Genomic DNA, 27584 nt, shown 5'->3' on the forward strand with positions numbered 1-27584 from the left:
CCCTCCTCCCTTCGGACTTCCTCTCCGTCTCTGATCCTCACAGTTTAAGTGTGTAACAGAGCCAGTTCAGGAAGTAGTTTACAGGAGGTCGTGACCTGGCTGTATCCTGAACAGTGGTACAGATAGATTGGCTTCATAAAGTCAGTCATCAAATGTGCTAATTGTTGAGTAAGGGTGTCAGAGGCATCAACATATAACCCCATGAACCAAATCATCCACATGGAGCTGTTCTGGTAGCTTTCAATTGCCATTTTCTTATTTCAGTTACATTTTATGTCTATAATTTCTGCTTGTTGCATAAACAGCATATTCAGAGAAAAACTACTTAATGTTGGGAAGTTTCCAGGAGGAGATGGACTGAAGGCAGACAACATGTCAGCACTTATACATGACAGAAGGCGCACACACACACAGGTCAGGTCACAGGTCGGTTGTTTTGGTTAATCCCACCCTGGGGTCAGACTCTTATTCTGATGACCTCTCTGACTTCTCTCCTCTTTTCTTTTCTTTTCTTTTCTTTTCTCTATTCTTGTCCTCTCTCTTGTCTGTTTCTTCTTTTCACTTCCTCTGTCCGTCTTCCCCCTCTTTTCCCATCTGTGAGATTAATTTGTCACATTGTAATAGGCATATTATTAAAAAACTATATGATTAACACAGTTGGGGTTTACTGCTTCTTTCCATGGTTTATGTGTTTATATCTTGTGTTTCCTCAGAAGAGAACTGATGGACACAGATTGTAGCTCAGGATCACGTCCCGCTGGTCTGCCGTCCTGCAGGTAGTTCCTTTGTCTTCAGTGAGGCCTGAAGCTGAGCTCATCGTTCAAAGACTGTGACAGTGTGTCACTGTGTTCGTCAAACATCATCTCTAAAAAATTACAGGCATGTTTCTGTCTCCATCCTCAACATAAAGATCAGACAGACCTGTCCCGTCTCGCCCTGAACCTCAGCAAGAAAGTTCTGCTGCCCCTCACTGACGTAGTCGTAAATTACAAGTTTGGAAAACTGTCTATGTCCATATCTTAACTTTTATGTGTCAAATTGGTACAAACTGACATCAGATATAGCTTTATGAATCAGTTATCCAGTGTTTTTTCCCATTTGTATAAGAAGTTTTTGTTCGTACATGTGTGTGTGACACATGTGACAAAGGCAGCCAGTCTCATTCTTTATCCGTCTCTTTTGCTCTTTTCAAAGAGAAGAACTCCCTGTTCTCCATAGAGACACCCACAGACACACCTACTGTACGTTTAGAAGATTCCTTCACTTACCACAAACTTGTCAAGCCCCGTGTTTCCTGCATTAGATACAAAAATGCCTGAATTGTGTGAGAAGGTGAGTCTGTCTGGCCTTCGATGGAAAGTAATCCTCTCTGCTTCGCCACAGTCCATGTAGAGACGGGCTTCATTGTGCTCCACCACCAGCTGAAATAGATCATGGATTTATTTTGAAGGATTTGAGTTGATTTGTACATGTAGAAACATCAACATTTTCAAACTTTTCTTTTAGAAGCATAATATCTTGCAAGAAGTCAGGAGCATCTAAAACATTTACCCTTAATTATTTCTTTGATTCTTTGCTATTAGGGGTCACTGTTAGTAGTGCTGAAACACCCATATTAATCAAATGGCCCCACTGATCACTCACCGTGAATCGTGTCCACTGGTCAGTCATTTCTGGGACACTGAAGGCAGCAGCTTTGTGGCTGTGGGAGGCCTGCTCTTTGTCAGTGTAGTACAGTAAGATGCTCTGGAGGCCACCACGAACCGGAGTTAGGGCCAAACCCAGCTCCACCACCTTCTGACGGGCATCTGTGATGGCGAACAGCACGCCTCCTCTCTGAGTGGTTGGACGCACCTGGAGTAAAGACAAGCCAGAAAACATCAGAGCTCATGTCTTACAGACATACCAAAAGACATATCAATACAGTAAAGTATACCTCAGAAGTTTGAGTACAAGTGGAACAGATATCATAGAATAAATAAACAGACTTCGACATGAAAGTCTCGCATTATGATCCAGCCTCCACATGGTGGCAACATAACGTCACCTGAGACTGTTCTTTAACACATAAGAGAAGTCATGCAATGTGCAGGACTTTATAACATGCTTAGTTTGAATCTAATTGAACAGTGCCTTTAGAGCCACGCTGACCCCCTTTAAAATACAGAATGGCAGCATGAGGAAAGGTGAAGAGTGAACATTACCGTGACGATGATGGCAAAGTCCCTGTAGAACGCCCCCGGCACAAAGGTCTTGGTCAGCCGGCCTATGTTGGCTTCAGGCCCAAAGGTGTAGGCTGGAAAACCTTCATAGCCGGGAGTGAAGGAGACGGAGGGAGGTAGGGGGACACCGATTAACTCCGTCAGGTCCAGATGACCTCCAGAGCCTCGTTCTAACAGACGGAGACAACATAGCATATGAACATTATGCCTAATGAGTCCAACTGACACTAGAAGTCTGACTCAGACTCATTATTTCAGTATCTGTTTGCTTGTTATCGTCATCTTGTAAATAAGTTGTTCTCCACAGACTAAAATACCAATGACTGTTCTTCTTTTATCTCACAGCTTCCTGTGTTTGCTTCCTGTGTGTTGCTACTTCATGCAACACATCACAGGAAGGAAGAGATGCCCCTGGATCATCTTGACATGGCTTTAATTTGACTTGATCTGATCCAGACTCTGCCCACGCCTCGCTGCTCTACCTCACATCGACATAATCCTCCCATACAGAAATACACACATGCGCACACACATACGACTGAAGGCGATTAGAGTATTAAGAGTATGTGAAGAGATGGCTTCACATGTCCATGATTCCCCCATGATGGAGCCGGTCTCAGCATTCCAGCTGGGCTCACTCCAAATCTCTGTCACACACAGAGACATAGACACAGACACACAAACACATATATACACACAAATATAAATGCGTACACATCAAACACACATCTCACCCACATGAAACACACCTAGACCAGACAGACCAACATCTGGGGGTCTCTAATTCATCAGCCTGACCAACCGGAAACATACCTGATTAGAGGGTTTTAGTGTGTGTGTGAGTGTAGGTGTGTGTGTGTGTGTGTGTGTGTGTGTGTGTGTGTGTGTGTGTGTGTGTGTGTGTGTGCGCTTCTGTGTACCACTCATATCGGTGGAGTTCTGCACATTTACACATTTATTGTTGTGTTACAAACACAGGTGGGTATTCAAGATGTTCAAACACACATACACCTCCAGTCCAGATGTGAAGTCATTAGGGTTAAATCTTACAGTTGAAAATAATGGCAGATGTTACTGTCAGAATCTGGTCTGAGACTGAGATTTGGCAGCAGCGACCTGGTGATGTTCATAGTTTGGTATAGTTTGGCTGTTACTACTGAGAAGAGTTCTCAAGGTCCATGTTGAACAAAAACAGACAGAGATCAAACATGTGGGTTTGTGGGAAAGTTCAGAAAAACTAGAAATCACTCTTAGACTTTAATGAAATTAGTGACAATATGCCAGTCTTATTTTAGACTTGTTTGACCTCGTCATTAACCTAAAATTGAAAAAAAAAAACTACAAAAACTACTAAAAGTGTTTTACTAAAACTTGAAGTCTCATTTTGCCCATTTTAGACTTTCTGGCTCACAGAAGCCTTAAGTTTATATTGTCATAAATCAATGACTATAGAAAGTTCAGTTCAGTTTGCCATCAAGCATTTGTTCACCTTTACCTTAGAAATCGATATATGCTTGAATTTAAAATTTAAAAGTAGTCGAAGCTGAAATGGCAGCTGCTGCTAGTCTGCTAAGGCTAGGCTAGTTTCTATTTAGCTTATTACGTCAGGTTAGCATTATCTGTTTGTATTCTCCATGACTGGTTTTAGCTCTAAAGCCAATTTATATAAGATACTGTAACAAACTAAATTACTAAAACAGATATATAGTATACTCGGCCCAGCGACAGCAGAAAGATATATGAACATTAGGAGAAAATGTAACCTCTCCAGAGCCATATACAGTATTCAGCTCGGTGTAGGGAGTTGGTGGAGACAAGACCAGAGTAAATATTGGGCTTATATTCCTCAGAAATATAAAATGCTATGAATGCTAGTGTTCTGCCATCTTTATGTCAGTGTTGTGTTTTCAGCTGTTCCACAGCCCAGAACAGCTTTAAGAAAAAGACAGAAATTACCAACACATGTTGGTATTTTGGTGTTAATTGAGCTTTTTGTGTTGGTAACATTTCACTCTGCTAAATGTACAAAGGTCTTAGTAAAATATAACCTAGTTGAACTTTATGCATCTTGCTTGCACACTCATGTGAAATATGTGTGTAAACTGTGTAACTATAGTGTCAAATAATTGTAGTGGAGTAAAACATACAACATTTCTATGTGGCCGGTAAATGCCTCAAAACTGTGCAGTACATGCACATAGGCCTATATGAGATGAAGAATGACTGTGGTCACATTCACTTCGAATGACATCATGTGATATGGATTTAAGAGTTTGACATAATTTACATGGACACAAATGTCTACAATCATTTATTTCTGATCATATATTAATTACTATATTGATTTCACTCCTTCTCCAGCAGTCTGACACTCACCTAATCACTCTACATTTTTCCACTCTAACTCCATCCTCCTGAACCTAATCCTCGTCATGTTGGCCACATGGATCAGCTTGTGTAGACTTACAAAACCAATATTAACACACACCCCCCTAGGGTTGCCACGTATAACCTTTTAAACCCACCTTAGCCCTGCTGTGCCATATACAAAAGCTTCCTGCTGCTTAGGCCACTCTCTCTAGATCGCTCCGACCTGCTTAGATTTAATGCAGAGCACATCAGTGTACAACTGTGTCACATACCAGCACGCCACAGAAATAATAACTAGGACCTCTGTTCTTATTTGGGAGATGTGATGGGAGAACATTTAAGATATCAGATATGATTTAACCATTGACCAGTTGAACCAATGACAGGAAATTGTAGGTTAGTCAGATTAATCAAACAGAATAATTAATTTACCATGTGCAAACCATAGATGTATCACCTGATTAAGCTCTATGCAGGGTTTTAGTGTCTTTTAGCTCATTGTTTTGGTTTTGCAGCCCAGAAATTTTACTCTCATCAACCTTGGTTCCAGCAGTTGTTTTTAATATAATAATAATTTTTAAAAACCTATGATAACCCCCCTGTGCACCTATCCAACACTAACCTTCCATTAGACTGCAGTTTGCCAACAAGTTAGCTATATCGACCCAGAGTCCCTAGAACGAGCACCGGGCTTTGAAGCCAATTTTACTTTCAATCTTGTGGTGGATTAAAGTGGTTTAGTGGATTAAGGAGATTTTTTTTCATGAACTGGCCTTTGCATGGACAGATTATTTGATCTTATTGTTACAGATCCAGTTGGTTCTAAGGCTGGGAGATGATGAACAAGATACGAAATAAGAAAAATGTGTCTATTTTTTCTGCCCTCATCAGTCTTTTACATCTAAGAACATCAATTTTTGGCTTGCAACTCATAACCACTGACTACCTCACACAATGGGCCAACATTGTCTTGAAAGGGTCAAAAGCCAAAAGGTTTGGAGCTAGTGGTCTTTCCACTACAGAAATCTAACCTCTCAGAGATCTCAACAACTCACCACTCTTCCAGTGTTTCAGTGGTTTAAATTGGATGTTGGCTTTGCTGCTTCCACCTGCACTCTCCTCTGGAGGCAATGTCCCAGGTTCTGCAGTGCTGTCACCAATAACTGACGCTCCTCGAGTCGGGGTCAGCACATACCCCATTTTCTGAGAGCTGTCCTCCAGAGATTTCTCTGCCACACCGTTCTCTGTTACCACCCACTCTGTTGTTCCCGGGGTATCAGAAGGGCCAAGGGAGGTGATGGTTGGAGAAGTGATGGAGAGAGGAGAATAGCTAGTGGTAGTTTTAGGGTTCGCCCAGATTAAACTCCACCACTGGGCTTGGACGGGAGATGAGAGGAGGAGGAGGAAGAGAGCAAGAGAGAGGCGAAGGGCTCCCATCTTCTTACTTTGTCTAGCATGAATGTGCAAACAGGTCGCTTCTGTTAACTGCAGCTATAAAAGTACTGCACACATGCAAATAGGCAAACCACGGTTTCCAGCTGTGAAAGGATGCACATGCAAAGTCCTGCAGAGTTTGTGAGAGTAAATTATCCAGGAAATCCAGTGGCACAACTCTGTAGCTCTCTCTCCTTTCTTTTCTTTTCGTCTCCTCTCTCGATATGTCCTCCTTTCTCCATCTGTCTCTGTCTCTTGCAGTGTTTCTAACTCCCTGACATCTCTCTTTTTCTCCTCTCCCTCCCCTCCTCTCTCCCTGTGTCTTTACAAACACCCCCCCCCCCCCCCCCCTCCTCCTCCAGTGCTCTACAACTCAGCACACTTGATTTTCTCTCCTTTTTTCTCTCAGACAGGAAGATTAGAGAGTTAGTTAGTTCACTGCGCCTCCCCCCTACTCCCCCTACTCCCCCTCCTTTCCTCTCTCCCCTCTCCTCCCATCTGTGTGTGTGTTCTTTGGGTCATATTTGTGGTCTCCTGGTCTACCCCTCACACAGATGGAGGCGCATCATTCATAACGCTGAAGGTGCTGTTGTCCATCAGCATCTAACGATGAGGCTTGTAGTGTGAGATATCCAACAAAGTACAACCAAGAAACCTTGTTTTCATTATTAACATTCCTCCCTCATTTCCTTTGGGAAATAAAATTATTTTTTTCAGCTACATGGATCATTCAGAATAATATGAGAGACCCATAAAAACCTGAGAGTCAGACATTTGTCTTAACCAAATAACTGCACAGTGACTAGAGTTTGGAGATAATGCTTAGCATGCCTAATAAACAAATGATTTACTACTCTGAAATTTTATTAATTTCTATGAACCAAGAGGAAGAACATATATTGGTCTGAAATATATTTAGAATTTGTTATGAGGACATGCTGTACTTTAATTCAACCTCATGTCCTTTTTACATGCGTATCTTTCGTTCACACAATCCCATTATGTGTTTTCACATCCATGTTTTCACATGGAAAAGCATGAACATTTATTCAACAGTTTTTAGCTCCTCTTTATTATCTGTTAGTATAAAATCAAATAGGCAACTCCACTGTGGTTCACACATTTAGTCAAGAAGCTAAACTACCAATTCACTGACCAACTGAGAACACAGAACCACAAACCACAGCAACAATTCTAACTACATCTAACATCAGTATGATTATGCCCAAGCTGCGGTTCGATGATGTAATGTTTATCTCCATCAGCCACAGAATAAGCCTACATTAACATGTTTATCAATAAAGTTAGATATCTCTCAACCAACCTCTGCTGACTAAGATGAATCAAATTCAAATTCAACTAAACAGAGTTAGAAGTGTTTGATACTTGAAACACATTAATTCTACTTATATCAAAAATGACTTAACAGATAAGCTGACTGGACATGAAGATCAAAAATGACCAAAAAACAAACAAACAAACAAAAGGTTGAATGGAAGCATTTATAAAGTGTGCTGCAGCTCACTGATCAGGGAGAGAGGGATAGAGGCCCCATGTTGGTGATGACAAAGAGATGCCTGTTCTGTATTGTGCTTCTCTAAATGTTTGGTGAGGTCCAGGATGAGGGTTGGAGTGCTGCTGAGGATCACTGGGTGGAAGCATTTGTTTGGGGCGAGGTCACAGTATATTTTTTGGTACACTTTTTTTGGTACAACAAGTTGCCCTTCAGGGATAATCAATGATCCTTGATCCAACTTCACTTATTGAGGAAAATTCATCCTCTGGGGACTTTTTCTGGGAAATTGTTTCGACGGCCCATTATTCTGAAACCCCAGTCAGAAAAATGTCTCATTAGACTGATTTGGCTGGGTTATGTTTGCCCTTTGCCCCTTTGTGATGGCAAAGGATTTACACAGGACTTGACAATAGTCAAGTGAACTTTGTAATCATGGTTACAATAATAAACATATGGTTACCATTGTGGAACGGTCAGTTTGGTTAGGTTTAGGCATCAAAACTACTCGTTACATGTTAAGTGAGTTAACCTAAGTTAAAGCTGGCTGGTATTTTTGGAGCAATGGACTTTTGTTCCAATGGGTTCTAAAGGTTTCACAGTTTAGGAATAATGGGCTGTCATGTTAACAGTGCCATGGTACCCACTCTCTTCCATTTAATGTTAAGTTTGTTGAGGTTAAGATGCAACCTAAACCCAATTCAGGAAACAAACCACAAGCAAGGGTTTATGGGCATAAAAAGACACATGATAATGTAATGGAGACTTTTTGTTTGTGTTTTCTAGCAGTAGGATTTAAACTTGATCCATTTGTTTTCATGCATCTTTTCTACTGTACAGTGTAAATGGCAAACATTAGAAAAATCCCAGAATCTTAAACAGAATCTTAATTCACATGATAATGGATGAACACCTACATTAATTCACATTTTCTTTTGCCTATTTTCTGAAAATTCTCTTCAGTTTTGGTTCCATTTTGATGGAAACCTGGCAACTGTTGTTGGAATACTAGGTTTAAGTTCTTTATCCTTCGGGGTCAAGACGTTTCAGTTGAAGGTTACATCAAGCAAAGATTCAGCTGTAAAAAACAATAGGCCTTTTTCAAAGCAGTCATTTTGACTTGTCAAAGTAAGAAAAGCAGAGGTTTTACTAAAAACCTTAACGATGCCTCTCTTCTATTCAAGTGTCCCAATAAACTCTGAGCTAGCATGAACAATACTAGGACACCAGTGCATGATGGTTACACAGCCTGATTGAGAATTATCAGGACATAGATTTTTTTTTTTATGGCATGTGTGTTGCATTCCCACTTTTTATTTTTACTTCCTGCAGTGGCCTCCCCTCCATTGTTCTCTCTCCGACCTACCTGACCTGCAGGTTGTTGGATGTAGGTGTAATCTTGATAAACTAGATCAGACCCTCGGAGACACATGGTCAGAACACACTAACGCATAAACAGTTGTGGGAGGACAAGGGTGGGTGATCTCAAATGGAGCAGATGATAGGTTTAAGATTTAAAGAGAGGGTGAGGGAGGAAACCCTCCAGGGGGAGAAGCTTGATTAGTCATGGATTAGTCAGAGTTATGGGGCTGTGGAATGGGATGGGGTGAGGATGGGTTAGAGGGGGTCAGGAAGAGAGATGGGGTGGGGTGTGTGTGTGTTGCCATACTGACAAACACACAGCATTCCACGTATGTATACTGTATAATTATAGCCCCTCAACCTCCTACCAACCACAGACTGTTCTCTGGGCCAAGCTGAGCCGATCTAGTGGGTCATTTCTGAATATAGTGATAAAGGTTCTATCCAAAGACAAAATATGTCTTTAAATATATCCTTTTTAGCCACTTGGTGGCAGCAGAGCTGTAATCTAACATTGTCATATTATCACCTCATAAAGTTGGCAAGCTTGCTGGCACACAGTTGTCCATTAACACATTCAGCAGATATGGAGCAACACTGATTTGGAGTGAAGTTTCTGGCCACAAAGAGCAAGTACTATATCTACCTTCCTTTTAGCTCTCTTTTGGCCTCAAATATCTGTATTTCCAGCAGCTCAATGAACCATTATGTTAGTCTCTTGGTCTTTCTTTCAAATAGCATTCATACAATTCATCAGAATGTTTTTGTTTTGCTGAAAATAGAATCTGCCATGTTGAAGCACCAGGTTTATACAGTAGACCAGAACAGACTAACTAAACACTGGCTCTAGATCAGTGGTTCTTAACCTGGGTTCGATCGAACCCTGGGGGTTCTGTGAGTCGGTCTCAGGGGTTCGGTGGAGCCTCCGCCCTGGAATTATTTATACCATTTGTTACAACATATCTTTGTGAGCAATCGTTTTCGAGGATGCTGGACATAAAAACTAAGAAAAGGAACAGACTTTGCTGTGAAAATGACATGAGACTGGCACTTGCCAAGGTGAAGCCATGCATATCTGAACTGGTCTCTCAAAGGCAACAGCAGAAGTCACACTGAGGTAAGTTGTTGTGAGTTCATGCACTGTGTCGGTTTTGTTATTTGAACAAGGTGATGTTAATGCACGGTTCATTTTGTGCACCAGTAAAAAAATCATATTTTATTTTTTACTAAAGAAGGGTTCGGTGAATGAGCATATGAAACTGGTGGGGTTCGGCACCTCCAACAAGGTTAAGAACCACTGCTCTAGATAGTGACTTTAATGTTTTTCATGTGTTTTGTGGCTACTGTTTTTTACTTTACACAGGACTTGTGGTATTCAGTTGGTTGCAATCTGAAGCCTGACCACTAGATGTCACTAAATTCTGAAGACTGGACCTTTAAAAATATACAAAAACTGACCAACAATGCTCTGTCAATACTTACTTGGAAAATGTCTACAGTTGTGCTTAAAATTTGTAATAAATAAAAACTATTAATTTTGTTCCACAAGCTAACAATTCATATTCAGGTCTCATAAATCTGCATCACCACTGTCAAATTTATCAAGGATGTCTGGACATGAGGCTGCTGCCTCAGTGCAGTGGTGGCAGAATGTCAGGGTCAGAAAAATAGGTCGAGGTTACTGAGCCGTTACCTTCAAAAGTCTTATTTGAGGGGAGGGGTCATTAACATGGCATCTATCAGGAATTACGGTGTCAGAGAACAAAAAAGAAAGTAGTCACTTTCATGTGCAATAGCTGGAGAGAAAAGCTGACACATTCTTATGAGTATTTTCAGACCCTTTCTTTTTCTAAACATGGTGACCCCATTTAGGGCCTCTGGATTCCAGGGAGAGTAACCCCTTCACCCTTCACCTCGTGCTCACTTCCCACTCTACCTAGCAACCGCCACAACAATAAGCCATAATTGGTTTACTGTCAAAGCCTATCGCACAGGGATCCTATGAATTTATTCACATAAATAATCATTTAAGTGGCGTCAGGAGATAAACAATCACAGGAACAGTGCATGTGTGTCCATATGACATTAATTGGACTACATGAATTCATTTATTTTAGCTTTGGACTCACAATATTGAGTGAAAAATGTCCAATATATTTAGTTTGAATGCTAATTTTTAGCCTTGTCATGAATGTCATACATGTGCACCTTTAATCAGAAGTATAATTTGCATTTATAATCATCTTATTAATGTTGTCAATGACCTCAAAATCAACACAACAGAGGAGTGGACATGCAAACACACTACACATTGCACACTACACACACACACACACACACACACACACACACACACACACACACACTATGGCACCACCTTGTGGGCATTTATAGTAATGCATCCAGAGAAAATTTAAATTCAGTCATGTAACCCAAACAGACACTCGAAGTATATAAACAGGATGTGCACATCATGTCCGTTTCTATTTCAATGAAGTGAAAACATTCAGTCAACAGACTATTTGATTTTTCATTTGAGGAACTCAAACTTATCATGAGGTCTAAACAAGTTATTCCCATGTATGTGTGCCTCAGACAGATCAGGGTGTATGTTTAGTTATGTCAACATATTTGTGTCTCACATTGGTGTGAGGCTAACATTAATTATATTTATTGGCCCAATAATTTATAAAGTAGCAGCCTGATAGGATAGATCTTAGAACACCCTAACACCACATGCTGAAGCTGAGAGTGCCTGATGACTACTTCAAGAAGAGAGGAAGGAGAGGTCAGACAGATAAATGGATGAATGGTGATATTAGTATGAATGCAAACTTCACTAAACCTATTAAAAATTAAAAATAAACATTTTACAGGAACACTGTGTAGAGCTGTGCGCATGCCAGACAAGAATGACATCACTTGTTTAAAATTCTCCACGCTAGATTAAAAGGCCAGATTAAAGGGCAGATCTGTGGAAAAAGTCAAATAAACTATGGCAGATAAAAGAAATAATGGCTAACTTGTCTGAATAACTGAATCTCTTAATGTTTTTCCTGTTTCCGTGAGGTTTTAGGCCCTACGTGTGTGTTTGAGTGTACAAGTTGGTCCATCACTCTGCCAATTAGAGCGAAAGAGGTTTTGGCTCATAGGCCAGTGCTTTTGTGCCAGAACAACACAAGAACTCATTTATTTATGAGGCACTACAGATGCTAACAACCTTTTTAAAAAGAAATATACAGCCTTTTTCCTCTTTTTTAAACAAATGTCTCCAGTGACTAAATGCACATTCAGCTAAACTCGAACGAACCAATGAATTCACTTTGACTTTTTTTTAGAGATTCTGTCAAACAAGCAACACGTTCCACTCAAAGAGGCTTTTTGTTGTTTTTCCTTTGTGTGTGTGTGTGTGTGTGTGTGTGTAACTGTGCTGGGTATTTATTATTCCTCAGTAGATTTGATTGACGCATCCTTTTGACCAACCCTAAAGCAGAAATAAGGGTGGGCGGGCTGCAAAGGTCAACAGAGAGGACCTGTTCTCAGGTATACCACACATGCACATTTACGGCACACTCACGCACATTGTAGAGCCACCAGGCAAGTGATCAATGAAGCCTGTGTTGCAAAGCTGTTTTTCTCATTGCCCCCCTCCTTCCTTTTCCTCCCTTCCAGCTCTTCCTTTGACGTGTTTTCATTTCATATTTCTAGGCCATGTTCGGAGCACTTTTATAAGCTCTTATTGAAAAGAGGAGCTAAGAAAAGCTGTTCAGCCACTGAAACCTCACATTCTCATCATGTGGAGTGTTGAGTCAGTGTCCACATTTAGTGTAGTTCAGCCTATAAAGGCACTGTTATGATATGATATCAGAAACATGTCTAATAAAGACATCATGGTTGCTTTTTTAAAAACCAAACTGCTTCAGGGAAATGTTGTGGATGTGGCCTGAGAGTGATGCTCAAAGGAGTAAATTATAGACTGAAGAAAAAAGAAAAGAAATAAACACTTCTGAACTTGTCCAGTAACAAAATAAGGAAGGAGGAAGACATGAGCAACCCAAATCTGAGGAGAGCATGGGTGTACGAACAAGTACTTCTTATACAAATGGGAAAAAACACTGGATAACTGATTCATAAAGTTATATCTGATGTCAGTTTGTACCAATTTGACACATAAAAGTTAAAATATGGACTTGGACAGTTTTCCAAACTTGTAATTTACGACTACGTCAGTGAGGGGCAGCAGAACTTTCTTGCTGAGGTTCAAGGCGAGACGGGACAGGTCTGTCTGATCTTTATGTTGGGAATGGAGACAGAAACATGCCTGTCATTTTTTAGAGATGATGTTTGACGAACACAGTGACACACTGTCACAGTCTTTGAACGATGAGCTCAGCTTCAGGCCTCACTGAAGACAAAGGAACTACCTGCAGGACGGCAGACCAGCGGGACGTGATCCTGAGCTACAATCTGTGTCCATCAGTTCTCTTCTGAGAAAACACAAGATATAAACACATAAACCATGGAAAGAAGCAGTACACCCCTACTGTGTTAATCATATAGTTTTTTAATAATATGCCTATTACAATGTGACAAATCAATCTCACAGATGGGAAAAGAGGGGGAAGACGGACAGAGGAAGTGAAAAGAAGAAACAGACAAGAGAGAGGACAAGAATAGAGAAAAGAAAAGAAAAGAAAAGAGGAGAGAAGTCAGAGAGGTCATCAGAATAAGAGTCTGACCCCAGGGTGGGATTAACCAAAACAACTGACCTGTGACCTGCCCACACACACACACACACACACACACAAACACATTTTCTCTACAGAGGAAATGTGTGTGTGTGTGTGTGTGTGTGTGTGTGTGTGTGCAGGTTTACTGTATGTTACATGGTGCTGAATGACTGTGGATGTTACACAGTGTGAACCAGGCCTGGACTCACTGCTGGCAGGCAGGTTGTAGATTCGTTGACCTGCTTGTTGTCGATGTAGAATGAACAGTTCAAATTGCTGCCTTAAACAAACTTTCCCGTTTATCTTGATGTTTAAATCAATTATAAACCTGCATTCTTTTGATTAAACCTGCATCACTAACATTAAGATAATGAAGATTATTACATCAGAGAAGTCACAAGGCTGACATAACAGCCTCTGACAGACAAGACAGGAATGTAGTCTAAACTTGTTGATCCTGATTTCTGGTTGGTGGACAGATGGACGATGATTCACAGGACTTTGACCATCCACCCTGCTGAATTGTCCATTGGCTTAAAACACTGCACAGAGCTACATTGTGTTACTATAAATTATTGAATTAAATTCATAATTAAGCTTTAAAGCTGCATCAGCAACAAATTAACAATGAAAACATGACAGAGAAATGTAAGAAGTTATTCATAGCGACAGACCCAACAAGATTTATCACCCAACTCTGCAGCTCCCCTCTCACTGTTTTGATTTTAAGACCTGAAACTTCACCTTCTGCCCACTGTATGAACCAAAACAGCAGACTTACAAAGCTAAATCAGTTAAAGAAGCAGAGCAAATCTCAGATCATCTCATCTCAAGCAAAAGGAAGATTAATGTTGGACTTCCATTTGTCATAAAAAATTAACTATTTTGCTCTATAGGCATTTTTGTTCATATGCATTCACCAAATCAACATTTAAAGCATGTTAATGTTGTGTTTTTACTTTCTTCTACTCCAAAATAAAATAAATGAATACTGCTGTAAACCATGACAAAACATCTGGGGCACACTGTCTTTTATTGTTTTTGGACTTTTTTATTTGTCAAAGGAAGCTTTGGTTAGTCTCACTTTAAATTACATTTATTATGGACAACTTGGGGGCAACAAAACATCACCTTATGAAGTTGTTATAGTGAACATTGCAGACAGTGAACAGTTGCTCATTTACAGATCCAGGAACAGGAGCGTGTATTTGGTGTTCATGGCCACATGGCACATGTTCTCTTCTGTGCTCTGTCTTGAGATCAATACCCGGCTAGCTGCTAAATGCTCTATTATGTTCAAAAGCTGTTATGTCTGTTCGGTGCTGGACTGGCAGCATGCCGTCGATTTGTAACATCTTTCCTGCTGAAAACAGCTGCGATGATGAAGACAGAACAGTCAAGCTGGGCTATAAAGCCAAAACAATGAACTGGAAGATGCTAAAACGCTGATCATTTTTTGTGGTTTCTCACAGTGAGGGACACAAAGTCATTGAATTATTAATACAAAATATAGCTTACTATACATTTAAATAGCATAAAAAGTAAGCCAAATGTTACAAAAAATAATCATTTAAAATATGAAATAAAGTTAAGTTAGTCTTAATGTCATGTGATCACAGCACGCGCTCTGCAACATGACAGCTGATTGGTTTAATGGTTTACAGGCTGCTTGCCGATCCTGAGTTGATAACCAATCAACTCAGGGAGTGCTCCAGATGAACTTCTGACTTCTTCATACACACACACACACACACACACGCTCAATGGCACACTGTAAGGCCTACAACATATTTCGCATAAAAGAATTCATTGTTTGGAGTTGTCAGGAGGTCAGAGGTGGACATCTGCAGAGAGACAGTTTCCATTACATCAAGTGTCCCCCACCCCATCCCGTACCCCCCCACCCCCACCAACCACTGACCCACACCCCCTACCAGCCCCCTGCTATGATCTCACTTCACCCCTGAAACACACAATCGCACAGACAGACAGGTCACAGACCCTCTATAAAAACACATTTCCTAATACATTAATCTAATGTGTATGTAATAAGTCTTTACCACACTCATTTTAATAATTAATATATTATTATTATTATTTCAATTTGTGTCTAATTGTGTTATTTTACAGTTACATTAGAGATCAACTGATCAAACCAACCAAATAAATCAATTCATTAATTTCAACAAAACAGATATGTCGTATCATAGATACGAGCTGCTGTTTACGACTATTTACATCCGCTTATGTCCTGATTATGCATGTATAAGGCATTGAGTGTGTGCACGCGTGTGTGTGCATGTGTGTGTGTGTGTGTGTGTGTGTGTGTGTGTGGTGTTTGCTCAGCTGTGAGTGTTGTTCTCAGAGCAAACAACCCCTTGGAGCTTCTCACATGTGCTCGTCTCCTCCTCCAATACGAATGTTAATGAAGCCCCGTGAAGCACAGTGATGGGAACTCTTTTACACATGTGACCCTGTAGGAAGTGTCTATCACTGTCGTTTTGTAAGGTGTGATTCACACACACATGCATGTACACACACACACACCATTCTTCACGGCACTGAAAGACTGTCCTGCAGATCGATGATGCGCTCCTTGTATTTTTGGAACTCTCCACATTACGTATAGTGACAAACATCCGATGTGAACTGCTCGGAATGAAAGGCAACCTTCAGAAAATGTGACAGGAAAATATTATCTCATGTTGGCTCCACAGTCCCTCTGGCAGAGCACCATCTATTGACTTCCGCCCACTGAAACCGCATCACAAGATTCACTATTGTTCAAAGTGCAGACAGTAAAATGCAGCACAGCGCAGTATTTTCCTGTCTGCTGACACTTTCTTATACTTACGGTAGCAGTCAACACTGGACTGAGGTATTAATTACTAATTAATGAGGTATTAATTGAGGTATTAATTAATTACTAGGAACTAATTACTATTCCCACCTTTTACATGCAGATGAAACCTGCGATGTTTGATCTACAGCAGTGTTTCTCCCTGTGTACCACCTTAGAAATATTAGCATCTCCAACTACCACCATTATAACCACCATCAAAATACTGCAGCGTAGCTGACCCTGTTCAGCTGTAGACCGTTTACACAAGAGGCAGGTTTAGTCCTAATAAGAAAATTTGACTGTTGTTGAATACTGAACAAAACTGGTTCAAGCTTATTTGGTGCAAAAGAGGTTGTACTGATCCACACTTGATCTTCTTAATCTTTCCAATTTGTAGCCACAGTAGCAGCAGAACCTCCACTTTCTAACTTGTATGAGTGTGAGTACGAAACAGGCTGATATTGAAACAGAGGAAATGTATAGTATAATATGGTTTTTAATAATTCTGTAACTTTTGAAATGGTATTTCAAGTGGCAAACTGGTGCCAAAGTAGCGTACCAGTGCCCTACAGGCTCTGACACAGGCTTGATACTTGAGTGCTTGTGCTGCACAATCCTGAGTTTTCATTTAATGTCTGACTAAAATCTTTCTAATTGCACATTTTCCCAGGTTTGATGATATAATGGACTCATTAGGAGCACCGAAAACCAGAACAGAGACTATAGAGCTGGCACTCAGCAGGGGCAGAGGCTAAGTGAAGGAGATCTGAGCTGCGGGGTCTAATCCAAAAGGTAAATAACAAAATGGCAGCTGTGGCACAGAATGTCAAAACACAAAAAAACTGTGGAGGGCTTCCATCAAAATACATCTGGAGAAAGGAAACTTACACATGAATCAAGACTGTGTGTGCAGTGTTGGAATATTACTTCATAAAACTCGGACAGGACAGAGCAAGATCACAGAGTGTGTTATGATGATGATCTGAGCTGTTGAGCTGTAAACACACAGATTTGTCCTTAAAGGGAGAGAGTGTTGCTGTGTGCTTGTGTTTGTGCAGTACTTCCATCTGCAAACAGCCAAATGGACATAATTTCAGTAGCCACAGACTCAAATATGCAAAAGCATCCACACACACACCAAACACACACAGTAGAACAGTGTATTCTCCCTTTGCCTTAAAGTGTAAGCGGTTATTGAAGATTTCCTGAGAACAAGAACATGACGCTGTTCATCACATAAAATCGCTTTATGCATGATTGATCATTGATTAAAGACGTGTTCAGTGTGACTCATCACACAACATTGCAGGCTGGAGATACAGACAACTTCTTAGTTATCCAGGATGAAGAAGACCTTAAAATGTATTATTTTCACTTCCCTATATGTATATTCTGGTGCCAGTTCTCTAAAGTTAGCGGCAAACACAGTGCAGTCTTTGTGAGAGTACGTCACTTAACACAGATTGAAACTGGTCCCAGTTCAAATTCTGTAAAAATAAATAAATAAATAATAAAAAATGATTATAAAAGTGTTTTACATGATTGAACCAGGATTCAAACATTTGGGGACTGAGGCAAATACACTCAGGCAATTCAAAAATAATACAGAATAAAATTAGATGACAACAAAGAGATGTGTTGTCAGTGAAACGGTGTGTTTGTGTTTTCAAGTGGTTTAAAAGAAGTCCTTAATTCAGCAACCTCAAGTCCTCGGACATGTAGTTCAAGACCTGAGGGGTCATAAAGAGCCAGCATGACAGTTCTGTCTGAGGATCTGAGGCTGCATCCTCATTCAACAACACGCTTCACAAAACGGAGCACATATCTGACACTAAGATTTACAGGTTCTACCATGCAGTATCTTCACATGTGGAGCAGACAGTGACATGCATGTAAATATTTAAAACAACAGTCATAAAGTATGCTCATAAACAGAGTGTTAACACTCTCCTCAAGCAAATCTTACATTCTCTCTCAGTAAAAAGACTTTCTTTGTACGTTTCTTGCCTCAAAGCACGAAACAGATGCACAATGATAATGATTCATGGTCAACTTTTTAAGCAGTAACCATGGAGACAGTGTACCCAAACAACAACAACAGAAAACCAGTGACATTTCCTTTCTCAAAGCTATTAGACCAACGGCTGTTTATCGATTCAATAAATGTTCCTGCTAACTTTTTCTCTCCTCGTTCTAAATCTGTGCTCAGCCTCTGTTTCTCTGTGCTCTAATAAAAACTACATCATCTCAGTGAGCATCACATCATGGAAAACACAAGACCGTTTTCAACGGAAAGTCGTAAGACCCTAAAAGAAACACCCATTCTTATTATTTTCAACTTTCCACTGAGTGATTTTTTTCCCATTAGAAGCCCATAGAGCAGACCGTTACACACATACAGCAATGACACCTTTTTTTACAGTTGGCCCATTGTGCCCAACTGTGTTCAAATCAAAGTCACTGTGGCTGAATGAGCACATTCCAGACAGGACGCCGCTGAGCAGGGCGAGGTTCACGTCTTTTATATACTGAAGACTGTTAGTAGAGCTTCTTTCATACAGTCCTAAATCACAAAAAAAGCTTGGTGGGACTTTTATTCCAGAAACATCAGAGACCAAATGAGGTCGGGAGTGAAAGCAGTTGATGATATGGAGGCGGGGGGGTTGAAATTGTGGACCTCAACCATAATACATCTGAGACTGTCAACAGTGAAATAATGTGAGTTTCACTGTAGGGAGGAATGTCCCGTCCAAAACAGACTCCTACTGGGCTCACCTCACAATCATTTATATTGGCTAAACATGGAAGCTTTTCAGAGCAACTCAACCAACGGTAAATGGAAAGTGAAGGTTCCTTGAAGCAGGAGGAAGAATGTTTTTTGGGGAACATTGTGGAGTTCGGAGCGTGGAAAACAGTAAGACAAAATTTCCTCATTCAGGTGTAGTGAATCTGATTTGACAACGGGAATGTAAGGATTCAGATTCATCAACTGAGTGTGTCCAAAAAGGTGTGGACACGTCTGAGGGAGTCCCTGCAACCTCGCTCATAGCAACTGTTGTGCCAGCACAGCCAGTGAGACAGGATTGCTTGTGGTTATGGAGAATAAAATATAAATATAAATATAAATATGGTTACAGAAGCTTGGGTTAGAGAACCTGAATGACATCTGTAGTAGAAGTTGAGGTTATCACACAATGTTACATCACCAACAGGTAATGTAAAGGTTGTCATAAACATTGCTGAGCTGATATCTTTTGCTCTAAATGTTGATGTAGCTCTATTTCAAGCTCTTCAGGCTCAAGTGCTCGCACAAAGCAGGTTTCAGAAATTGAACATATGACTTACAAGTCACAAGACAAAGTGTCTGTACCCATGAGGCCCGTGGCAGTCCACAATGTGATGAGCTGTGTTCAGTGTGTGAAGAATAAATAACTCTGATATCCACAACCTCCTGCAGAAACACCCGATTCACTTTTTCTGACTTTCTGTAAATTACATTGTTTTGTCTAAACTCACCCACAAACCTACACATGCTGACGTCAAACTTCAAAGCACAGTGCGAACACCATCTCAAACACACAAACAGAAGATTAAACCCCCTCACACCATTACCATACAAACTAAACACTCAATTTCTCACCCCGGTGTAGTGCTTGACTTCCAACTGCCTCATTGTACACACTCACGCACAGGATGTAAAGAGGGCAGAGGAAGCCCAGCCTATTGCCAAACAAACAAACTATCTCTCTCCTGCAGAGCTCTAAGAGGAGTCTCACAGCAGGAAGGAGCTGAGTGAAAACCACAGCAGCTGACAGACGTGTGAAAATGGAAATGGAAAGCACTGCTTACATTATCTGCCTCGTAATGGGCCTGTGAGGGACGGGTGGATGACCCAGGTCCAGCCATTGTCATCACAGTCTGTTCACTGATTGAACATTTTAGCATTTTAGTTTGGCATGTCGTAATTCACTGTAACCTTCAGGTGCATCTTCTAAAAGCTGACCAGGTATCACAGCCTAAACAGAGCAGCTCTCAGCGAATCAGACACAAAAACTAACCTCAAACCTGATCATTTATTACATTTTTACTACTGAACTCATGTTTATAAGTCAAGATGACTGGTCTGTGTACATTATGGGCCCACATATATCCAAGTCCACTGAGTCAAATGGGTCCATTCATGCTACATGTAATATTTTGTGTCTCTCAAAGTAGGATTTTCTCTATTTGTTGTAAAGACCAAGAGGAAAAAGTCAACACATCCCTGATGCAACATGTGTAAGGGACAACACATTCATAAAAAAAAACAATTGACAGTTTGCTAAGCCCTCCATCCCCTTAGTTACCCCAACCAAGTCAAACAATATGAAGATTACTATTACTAGATTAATATGAAGGTTTCTGGTTAATTTATTAATGTTTTAAACTGACGAGTATTAAAAATGAGAACCTTGTTCTTGGAAGAAACACTGGCTTCTGGACTGTAAGCTAGTTACCCTGATATATATATATATATATATATATACATTTTCAGCTTACATTAAAGCCATGGTTGCAGTGTGAAAAAAATAGAGGGCACCAGTGGGCCCATACTTGGATACAGTGTCAGACACTTCATTTTCTGAATTGTGGTGAATTTTCACACATGAATTTGTTCTTTTTGTGCCTCAGTTTCAGTTTTTTGCTACTTTTAAAATGAATGTATGATGAACGAATGAAAAGTAAATCAATAACATAAAGTCATTTAGAGTAAGGAAAAATTACATTAGTGATATTAAAGATTAAAACATCACATCATACACATGGGCAACATGTCCAGTGTTGCTGTTGACAGAATATATTATTACTCTGCCAACCTCTGCCATTCAGATCTTAAGCAGAAGCTTAAAATAGTCACTGATATTTTTAAAAATGTCATGTGAAATGTCTACGAAACATGTATCTGAGTCTCTGTAACCAGGACAACAATGATGCTGACTGAGAGACAACTTCCTGTTATTCTAGGTGTCCTTCTCTTTCACAAATTCTGATTTAATACATCTCGGATGTCATCTCACTCGTGTAAATGTAGATCATGACCTGTAAGGATTTAGTGTAAGGGGCATTTTATTTTAAATACCCTAATTAAAGCTCACAAATGCACTGATCATTCAGTGTCTTATTATACTGATGGTACTTTTGGTTTTGAGGAGTATACTTAAACAAAGCACCCACCAAACTCAGTCAATTGACTTAATGTTATACATTATGCAGTGACTCATATTTTCTACTTTAAAGAAATGTAGCAATCCAGCAAATTTCACACACAATGAAACATGTATAAAAATATAAAATACATGGTTGCATGTGTTGTTTTTACACAAAGCAACTTCGTAATCACTGACGTACATGATGAATATTATATTGTTAATGTTGTATGGGCTTACTGTATATTTTATGATTTTCTATGACATAATACATACGCACTTATTACCCGAAATATCTGCTGCCATGACTGTGTTGTGTGTTTTGCCGACGCCATCACGTGGGAATCTATAACATCTGGATCATTAGTTCGACTTAGTCTAATTAAGTCTTTATATGCTCACAGTTAAGCCTTTAAATTTAAATGGAATCTGGTATTTACTGCCACAAGAGGTCACGTTAGAACTCCACTGAGCCCTAATTGGATACATGGGGAGTCATCTGAGGCGATGTACAGAATCATCAAACCAAAATGAGTAGAAATATACAAGAAGACACAATGAGTCTGGTGGGATTAGTTGTGGCTATATCATCAACAGAAGGAAGAGCTCCATTTCACTCCTTTAATAAGCATCTGCTGGTTTAATGCCAAACTGTTTTAGCCCGTACATGGATCCATCCCAGCTGTTTTAAGTCTTTACGGTTGCAGAATTTGGAAAGAGCTGCAGCAGAATGAATCTTACCTTCTATAACCTGCAGGGCAGCGGCCAGCCAGCACGGCAGGGCCAGGTACAGGGCAAGAGACCACCTGAGGAGACACATCAGTCACATCATGTTGTGAAGTTAAACACATAAAACAAGGAAACTAGACAAAATGGCACACCGCTGATGTAAAAGAGCTTATGATGTGAGTGAAATGTGCAGAGAAAAGTGTTGTTACCTCACACATCTACTTTAACCTAAGGTGCAACTGAAGTGAAGATATGAAAACTAAAAAAGTGCATGAAAGTTCTCTCTGCTGTCTTTATGTGCAGAAAATACTGAGGGAATGTTTAGTTCTCTTACCCTTGAAACATTTCAGAGGCTGAATGAAGAAAAATCCAGGTTTGGAAGTGAACTCCAAGTGCATGTGTGATGAAATTCCAGCAAACTCCGTGGTCCCTCTGCCTCACTGTACAGACCTGAAGCCACACTGCTGCTCTCTCTCTTCCTCTCTCTCCCTCTCTCTCTGTCTCTGTGTCTCTCTCCCTCTCTCGCTCAGTACAAAGCCTCTCTCAGTTAAGAGCTGTGTGACTCTCAGACCCACGGAGTTTGGAAATTTGACTCCTTTGAAGGAAAAACACCTCCCCCCTTCCTTACTCAGTGGACCCTCTCTCTAACCTGTTGCTTGAGACAAGTTCCTTTTACTGTTATTATATTTAAAATGATGACTGCTGTGTGATTGTGTGTATGTTTTGCCACCTTTGTCCACCTTTGTTCAGTGTTCCATGAATAAAGCAAAAAAAAAAAAAGTTCCCTACACTAATGACTTACATTTATCTGTCTGTGAATTTTAAACATGTCCATGACGTTCCAGTTCTAGCCACACCTTGATGTAGGATAAATCAACTTAAAGTTAAGGAATTAATCAAATTATATAACTTGCAATTATAACTTATGACACTGCATGGATTGTTACTATGATTTCTTATTACAGCTGATTGTTGAGGTGTGTGTATAGGTGCGTATAGGTAGTCATAATGTGTTATAAGCTCTAGTTCATAACTAATCAAGAGCATCCATAAGACACTTGAACATCTATATTTTTTATAACAGTAGCTATAGTGGTGTGTTTATGGCTGGTCATGATGATAGTTTAGTTCAAAAAGTGAACCGAAATGCAGACAGGTATGCAAGGCAGGTATGAAGAATGAACAAAAGGTAACTTTAATGACTTACTGAACAGGCAGGTTAACACAAAATAACAAAAGGTGGTTGAGGAGTCCAGGATAAAAACAAACTTAATCCAACCATCCAAGAAAAATCCCATCAACAGGAGTCCAACAAGGACAACATCAGGGAAAAGCACTCAGACAGAACAACAACGCAGGACTGGAGAACAGACGAGCTGACAAGTGAAAGAGGGAAAACACGTAGACTAAATACAAGAGAACAAATAAACTGATTAAACATAGGCAAAAAAAGGAAGAAGAAAAAAAGACAAAGACAGGAAGTAAATTAACACAAGACACCTGAGGAAAGACTCTTTCAACATAAAAATAGGAAATACTAAACCAGAAATCCAACACCATGACACAACAAGTGTCAGCCTCCGGTGCTGGGAAATGAAGCCAATCCGGAAGTGCTAAAAACTGTCACTTGAAACAGGCTGCAGAAGTGAGTCAGTCTCCATAAGTCCCCATGTTCAAATGTCCAACTTCACAGCAGAAATAAACATGTTTACAGCCTGGTACAAAAAACTGTTTTGTTTTGGTTCATGACAACTGTGAGGCAATGAATCATGGCGGCAGCCAGTGCTACATATTTTCACCTTCAAAACAGTGCTTCAGAAACCTACGGATGACATCACTCAGGTTCTGTCCATTCTTTATAGTGTCATTGCACAGGAAGCATTATGAATGTATTATAATTCACTATGAATAAAGATGTGCTATTTATGGAGTGTTTTCAAAAATCAAGTCTAAGACCTGATGAATGGGGACATTGACATGCTAAAACCTGTGTGACAGCACCAAAATAAAAGTTGCACCATTAAATCAGTGAACTGATTAAATACAGCACGGCATCAGCCTGATTAGCTTAGTATACCATAAGCTGCTGGTTATAGTGGACCTTAAACCTTAAGCAAAGTGTGATTTCAACTTTTTATTTGTAAGAAGAAGATGGTGTAAATACTTTTATATTCACTTTGAAACTAGTTTTTTAACCCAGAGCCCCTCTACAAGATTGAAGGTTAACATTCTGATTTAACAGAGCAAATTGTCTTAAAAATGTGTAAATAATCAAACATGCATAGTGACTTATGGCTCCGCACAAAAATAAAGATGGATGAAGGAGATACAGAAACAGTGTCAACAGCTTAGTCGTATAGTTTTCCTGCCTGTTTGACCCCTAACAGTGAAATACAGTCGCACCAGGAAGGGTCCGCCTTTGGCAGACTGGTTTCCTAAACTGAAAAGTAATTCATATTATTCAAAAGGGACCATTCATGTGTTCCACAAAGATTTGCTCCAGTGAGGTCATGTGAGTCAGACATGCAATTTATGCATCGTCAGTTCTTTGTTGTCTGGTTTCTACCGGTGTTTTCAGCACTTTAATCAGACAGACAAGAAAATATTTTATGACCATCACAGTCCACACCCCGACACTGTCTGACCAACAACCCTGATCACAAACTCTGTGAAGATTTACACACATACCCATTAGTCCAAATCTGGTCTGGTGTTTAGTCAACAACAATAAATGTGAAGGGCAGTTTAAACAGTTCCAGTTTTATGACTTTTAAAGTTTTATATGAGAGTGGACCTCAGTGGCTACCCGCAGTTCAATAATTGTTAAAGTGGGGGGTTATTCAGACCGACCCCTGTGATCAACACTGAGCACAAACACAACTGAAGGCAGAGAGCTACCAGACAGCAATCATTAGATTAGTGTGTGGCCTCAGGCTAAATGAGTTTAACATCATCTTAAAGAGTTCGTCAAAGAATAGCTGCTTTGTTCTTGATTCAACACATTCTAAGTCTAAAAGTGCATACCAGACATTATATTAGTAAAACATGCAGCAGAGTTCAGTAGTTCAGAGTGGGGTGGACACAAGGAAAATAGGAAATCATTAGAACTATGATAATAATAATAATTATTATTATTATGTTTGATTCTATATTTCCCAGCAGACCAAAACAACTAGTCCAGTTAGTGCTGGACTTTTTGCCCCAAAGCCAACAGAGTCAAAGCTTCAGGGGTCAACAAGGTGAAAGGGAGACTCAGTGAAATTATCCATGTTGTGATGTTAACACCCCACTATTTGGATATGCTGGAATGGTAATGGATGTAAAAGAAAGAAGCGTACCCTCCCTTTCCTCCTTCCCCCTCATCCTCTGTCCTTCTCTGACTTCACAGACCACACTCCCTTCCTAAGCCACTTGTGTTTTGCCTCTTTAGCTCTTCTCCCAGATTTAGCTTCAGATGTTAGTGGAGGAAGCAGTGTTAGGATGTCTGTGGCTGGCCTCAGTGATAAACCTGTTGTTTGTTGGGAGAACCTGAGAGTAAAGAACAGCGAGCTAATGATGAGGGGAAAAGACCTTTATCAGAATTAACTTTATAGACTCAAATTTATTACATTCATTCTACTATTCACTGTGCATTTTATCAAAAATATTTAGATATGTATAATCTAATCATTTATGTTTGACTTTATGTGTTAGCACAAGATGTATTGAAATTGCAATTGCAATTCCATGTGGGATGAGCCAATGGGTATGACCTGGAAACAAGGCTTCAGAGTCTACAGCCATGCTAGCGGCTCTATGGGGCTTACCATTTACATCTTAGTTTAGCATGTTAGCATGCTAAGAAGAACATCTAAAACTAAAGGATTGGACAAATTTTAATTTGGACCTGGTGATTGCCCAAGATAAAAAGTTCACCAAAGTTACTACACGACATGACAGGAGAAATATTCAAATATGAAACATTTCAGAAACGAGACAAAAGAGCAGGCTTTGACCAAGCAACATCCACTGGAGGCTGGCACCAGAAGTGAGTCAATCTTCATAAGCCTCCATATTAATGTGCCCAACATGTTTACAGCCATGGTACAAAAAACTATTTTGGTCTCTATAGCTAATTTTCCCGTTCAGGACAACTACCCTGAGGGTGAATTTATATACAACTCAAATTAAAGAATTAAGAGAATGGGAAACTGTAGGTGATGTCATGGACACTATGTCCACTATTTATCACAGTCTATGGTTTTGACCAACAACTCAGTGATAGCCCTGCTATAAATGATCAGATGCTGTATGAGAGACCTGAGCACTGCTTTAAAATGTACCCTGTCAAGGGCACATGTAGTCCGCCAATCAGAGAGCCTCTCTCCAGTCAGTCTTGTCATTGTCATGACAACAAATCATGACAGCTCTTACAGTTTCATTTTCAAAATAAAACGGCAATTGTAGCTTTTAAACTCTTGAGGTCTGTCGCACTGAGAAAACCCTCACGACCTGCCATAATGCACACATACCACATAATATGTAGGCACGATTGTTTGCAGCACTCTACTTTACCAACCTCATAATATGTCCATATATATATGTATATGATAGGACATCTCTCATGTAGGATCATTATCGCATGTTGCACTTCCATGCAACTTTAAATGAACTTACTTACTTACTTACTCAACAGAAGAAAAAAGCTCTATATGGCAAAACTCATGTAAAACCTCCCACATTTGCAGAGAGAAAGCCTCAGTGAACCCTTCATTTTTGCTTCTTGTTTTATATGAGCTCTGAGAATTTTTTTGACACTTGTGGTCTCTTTTTTTTTTATGTGGATTTGGCCACAAGACAAAATTTCCAATGGGGAAACAATAAAGTGTCAAATTTGGTTAACTGTTCTGAATCTTAGCAAAAGACAGCCTGTACTTTAAACTGCAAAGAGTACGGATTACAGACAGAGTTGTAGTTCAGTAGACAGTGATCAGGGCATCAGACCGAGTGTTGTTGTTGTCCTGTGCGTGCTGACCCAGCTAACCACTCTGTGGGACAAACAGGAAGCCATTTATCGCAGGCCAAGTTCGCCTGAAAGCTTCCTACTGCAGCTCCAAGATTGTCTTTGTTCTTTTGCGAGCCAAGAGACAATGATGATTTTAGGATTAAATTGATTTTTGGAAAGTGAGCCTGGGCCAGTTATGTAAGAGATGACTA

At 40.0% G+C, this 27584-nt stretch overlaps 1 protein-coding gene across 7 annotated transcripts in view; it reads right to left on the reverse strand.

Moving 5' to 3' along the window:
• Positions 1–23190, reverse strand: part of col15a1b (collagen, type XV, alpha 1b) — a 44282-nt gene extending 21092 nt beyond the window's left edge. For 2 of the 7 annotated variants that reach the window (XM_027283541.1, XM_027283539.1), the window contains exons 1-5: positions 22723–23188; positions 22401–22465; positions 2205–2392; positions 1645–1854; positions 1269–1421 (exon numbers count right to left, since the gene is read on the reverse strand). In XM_027283541.1, coding sequence (XP_027139342.1) covers positions 1269–1421; positions 1645–1854; positions 2205–2392; positions 22401–22465; positions 22723–22733 — 627 coding nt within the window. In that variant the 5' untranslated portion in view covers positions 22734–23188. Of the gene's footprint in view, positions 1–1268; positions 1422–1644; positions 1855–2204; positions 2393–22400; positions 22466–22722 lie in introns of all 7 variants that reach the window. The other 5 variants (XM_027283540.1, XM_019268888.2, XM_019268887.2 and 2 more) reach the window with 5 other exon arrangements.
• Positions 23191–27584: the final 4394 nt, after the last annotated feature.

The sequence above is a fragment of the Larimichthys crocea genome, chromosome X, assembly GCF_000972845.2.
Source record: "Larimichthys crocea isolate SSNF chromosome X, L_crocea_2.0, whole genome shotgun sequence".
NCBI classification, from domain to species: Eukaryota; Metazoa; Chordata; class Actinopteri; family Sciaenidae; genus Larimichthys; species Larimichthys crocea.